The sequence below is a fragment of the Nannobrachium achirus genome, assembly GCF_963921795.1.
Source record: "Nannobrachium achirus genome assembly, chromosome: 24".
In the NCBI taxonomy this organism is placed as follows: domain Eukaryota; kingdom Metazoa; phylum Chordata; class Actinopteri; order Myctophiformes; family Myctophidae; genus Nannobrachium; species Nannobrachium achirus.
In genome coordinates this window covers 23,785,943-23,789,499 of record NC_137831.1, presented here as the reverse complement: position 1 = coordinate 23,789,499, position 3,557 = coordinate 23,785,943, and the positions used below count along the sequence as shown (strand labels likewise).

Below are 3,557 nucleotides of genomic sequence, written 5' to 3'. Positions count from 1 at the left end.
TAATTTATTTACAAATTACCAATCTAATTTTGTACAAACTCCTGAGTCAAAAGTTCATACACGCTCAGCCCTGGATTCATCAGTTACTGACTAATTTGAAGATGGGAGTCAGGGGGGAGTTGATTGGATACTGAAGCAAGGACAATAGGATTTATTTTTTACTTAACCAACAAAAGCGGGTCTCATTTGGACCTTAATGGAGAAAATATATTCAAGTTCATGTTCATTTTTATCTTCTTAGCCTGAATCCAATTGTAATGTCAGTTCCGCGATCGATGGTATTGCTGTGGACTCCCAGGAATCAGCCAGGAACTACATTGTCTACTTGACGGCGAATAGGGTGTGTGAAATCAACCCCTACCTCCTGTGTCTCTTAGCTGAAAACAGCTGATCTACAACCTCACAATGTGTTGCACTGCGACATGTGACCTTGTAGATCGGTTATTATTTTCACTGAATGTTCGCATATAACGAAATGGCTAGAATAGGGATGCTACGATTCCTGTGGTTAATTCAATCTACATGGTAACAAAACAAATAAATGCTAATGCTTCTTCATCTAGGACGGTGCTATTCCTGGTATCTAGCCAATTTTGATGATATCAGTCTCTGGCCTCTCTGTAAACATAATCTAAGCCATGATCCCCATAGGAGTCATAATTGTCATAGTTAGGCAGTGTGGGCCAGTCCGGCTGGTATGTCTTCGTGCTGTATATAAACGCTTCGACTACGCTCCCCACCGACGGGCCCTCCTCTCCGTCTTTCCTTCCAACCCATTCCACCACCTCCAGCTTTACTGTGGTCCGTTGGTACATGGTGGGAACGCTCTCGAAAGCATCCAGGAACTCCAGCATCCGGTCGTCGACGCTGTAGATCTCACCCAGGACGCGCTGGCCCTCTCCTGGGATGTTGAGGAGGAAAGGGATGTTGTATTCGCCGGCGATCACGAGGGGATATTTCTCCATGGTGCGTGCAGAGGCGAGGAACTGGGACTTGCCGTTGGCTGTGTCAAACATGCGATGGTAGTTGGGCTGGCCCTTCTTCAGGGTCCCGTACACGAACACATGCGTCATCTGGGAGAAGGATGCTAAACAAGCCTGGAAAACAAGACAGTCAATAATCAGGATTGGTGTCGCCTCGAGCATGCTCTGAGAAAGTCCCATAACACACAGTGGTGAATGTCAGCACTATGATGTCATATTGGTGACATCAGTGAACTCCATACATGGGCATAAAAGGGACACAGAATGTTGATTACCAGATGTGTTTTGTACATATACTGTATTGAAACAAATTTATTTTAATGAGATTTCATTGCTCGCGTTGCGTCGCTGGCAGTGTGGATGAGCTGTTCTCGAGACGTGGGGGGCAGTCAGATACACTACACAACTAATACATTATTATATACATTTTAGATTAACGGTGGGTACCCGGGCCGGCCGGTGCGCCTGGTCCCTGGCAATATCATGTAAAGTCATTCAAATCAGCTCCATCTTTACTAGCTGTCAGCTGCTAAATTACATAATAAAATACTTAAAGACCAATGAGGCCTGTCCTCAACCAACAACAGCATGATACATGTCAGCATAATGACTGATTTTGAATAAAACAGGACTTTTAACAAGTAAGTAGGTAATGAATATGTACTTGTGTGGCACTGATAGTTGTAGGGTAAGGTTTTGTTGGCTAAAATAAATCCATGTCTCTCCAGCTCCTTGTTAAACAGAAAATGCATTTTCAGGTCGGGATACCAATCGCATCCAATCTATAAAATGAAGCTGATAAATGGGTATTCAACGGGTAATACACCTGATTGGCTGAGGCTAAAGAGCTTAAGAGAGGGAGACCCCTGTGACTGAACAAACACTCTATATCAATAAATACTATCAGAATATATTGCTTTTGCCTTTTTTTAAGTTTTATTTTAACCAAAAAAATAACACTTTCCCTACCTTTAAGTAAAATATACATCTCCCATCACTGAATTCATGTCCATGAGATTGAGCAGATCTGTCTGACAACAGAAGTGTAGTTGAACAGTAGGGTACTGTGTAATTACATTAACTAGCCCTTACCCGTTCAAAGATATGAGCTCCGAAATGATGTGCAGTGTGTGTGGATTATGGGATGTGCACTGTGCACACAGTATATGAGGGATGGAAAGTAACTTTAACTGGTGCTTGCATGCTAATATGTAGGAGCATCAATGTAAGAAATACCCTTTCCATTTAACGGCTACAGAGATACTGTGTACCGATCTGCATGATTTTGGACAACATATGTAACAGGGCCAGAACCCCCCCCCGCCCGCCCGCCCGCCTGCCCGCCTGCACACACACACACTCCCCCCCCCCCCCCCCCCCCCATGTGTGTGTGTGTGTGTGTGTGTGTGTGTGTGTTTGTGTGTGATTGTGCATGGCCTGAACAACAGCGCCCCTCCCTTAACATGTGTGGTGACAAAAGGTACTGTAGGCTAAATAGATATAGATACACCATAAAAATGCAATTATACAGCATACGATTTGTGAAAGTGACAAACGGGCTTCACAGTTATGTCAGGTGTGTTCATATGCTGATGGTGATGCGATTTCAGATCAATTGCTCCAGCCACTGATGAGAAACGTGGTTTCAGACAGACAGACACTCAGACAGACAGACATTCGGAAAATTATATGTTAGATGTTTGACTTGGGTATGCCAATAAAAGCTAGCACTGATACTGATAGTGAGTATTGTCAACACTGTACAACTACGCTAAATCAAACATTTACATGTTAGACTATTATCTGGAAAGGATCTACATTATTAGTCTTTCATGCTCATGAGAGAATATAAAGTTGTCCTCTCCACGTTATATGCATATTGCATAATAACTAAGACGTTTGAGAGAGAGATTGTTTTGTACCATTGTGAAATTACTTACATAATTACATAATACTAACCTTGACTATTTTATTGTTCATGGACTTTTGGTCAGGACCATATACAAGATATGTGATTTATAAATCTCTCCAACATCAGCCTCACGTCACTTATTTGCACAGCAATGTTTACTTCCTGGTTTGTCAGGTGCCGGCAGTACGAAGAACGTGATTGGCCAATGACACTTTGAGCATGCGCAAAGGTTTGCAACGTGATGCCGGTTGCACACTTTCGGCAAGCGTTATTTTCCAATCGGGGTTCCAGAGTTTAAAAAAAATACATAAAAAGGCCTAATGCATATGAAGTCAAAATGCATTATTAGCTCAGTGGAAGACCCTGTCTTTGTTATAAATTGTTATACTAGTCCAGAACCATTATGAGTCACCAGAACAAAGACTGTTTGAAGTTAAAGGGATATTTCACTTTCAAAAAAACTTTTTGTCATTTTATCTTCTAATGAGGCTTTTGGGAACACTTAGGAGTTAGGACAGTTTCTGAATTTCTTTATTCAGTATTTAGATATTTGATATTCATTTCCCCCCATTTCCCCCCTTCCAGGACCTTCCTATACAAAACCATTATAACTTCAAACTCCATTTAACCATGATAGATTTTTCTGGTGACTTCTAACACTG

At 41.9% G+C, this 3,557-nt stretch overlaps 1 protein-coding gene across 1 annotated transcript; it reads right to left on the bottom strand.

Moving 5' to 3' along the window:
- Positions 1 to 434: 434 nt before the first annotated feature.
- LOC308280428 (gamma-glutamylaminecyclotransferase-like) lies at positions 435 to 2,984 on the bottom strand. Its single transcript, XM_080720693.1, has 2 exons — positions 2,943 to 2,984; positions 435 to 1,097 (listed from the first exon to the last, which is right to left on the bottom strand). The coding sequence occupies exons 1-2, from the start codon at positions 2,961 to 2,963 to the stop codon at positions 603 to 605; spliced, it is 516 nt and encodes a 171-aa protein (XP_080576819.1). The 5' UTR covers positions 2,964 to 2,984; the 3' UTR covers positions 435 to 602.
- Positions 2,985 to 3,557: the final 573 nt, after the last annotated feature.

What these genes read in the sequence shown, in the direction of transcription:
- LOC308280428 (XM_080720693.1), bottom strand. Translation starts at nt 2,963, where the DNA reads ATGAACAATAAAATAGTCAAG. An exon ending in TGAACAATAAAATAGTCAAG is followed by an intron (nt 1,098 to 2,942) that starts GTTAGTATTATG and finishes CTTGTTTTCCAG; the next exon opens with GCTTGTTTAGCATCCTTCTC.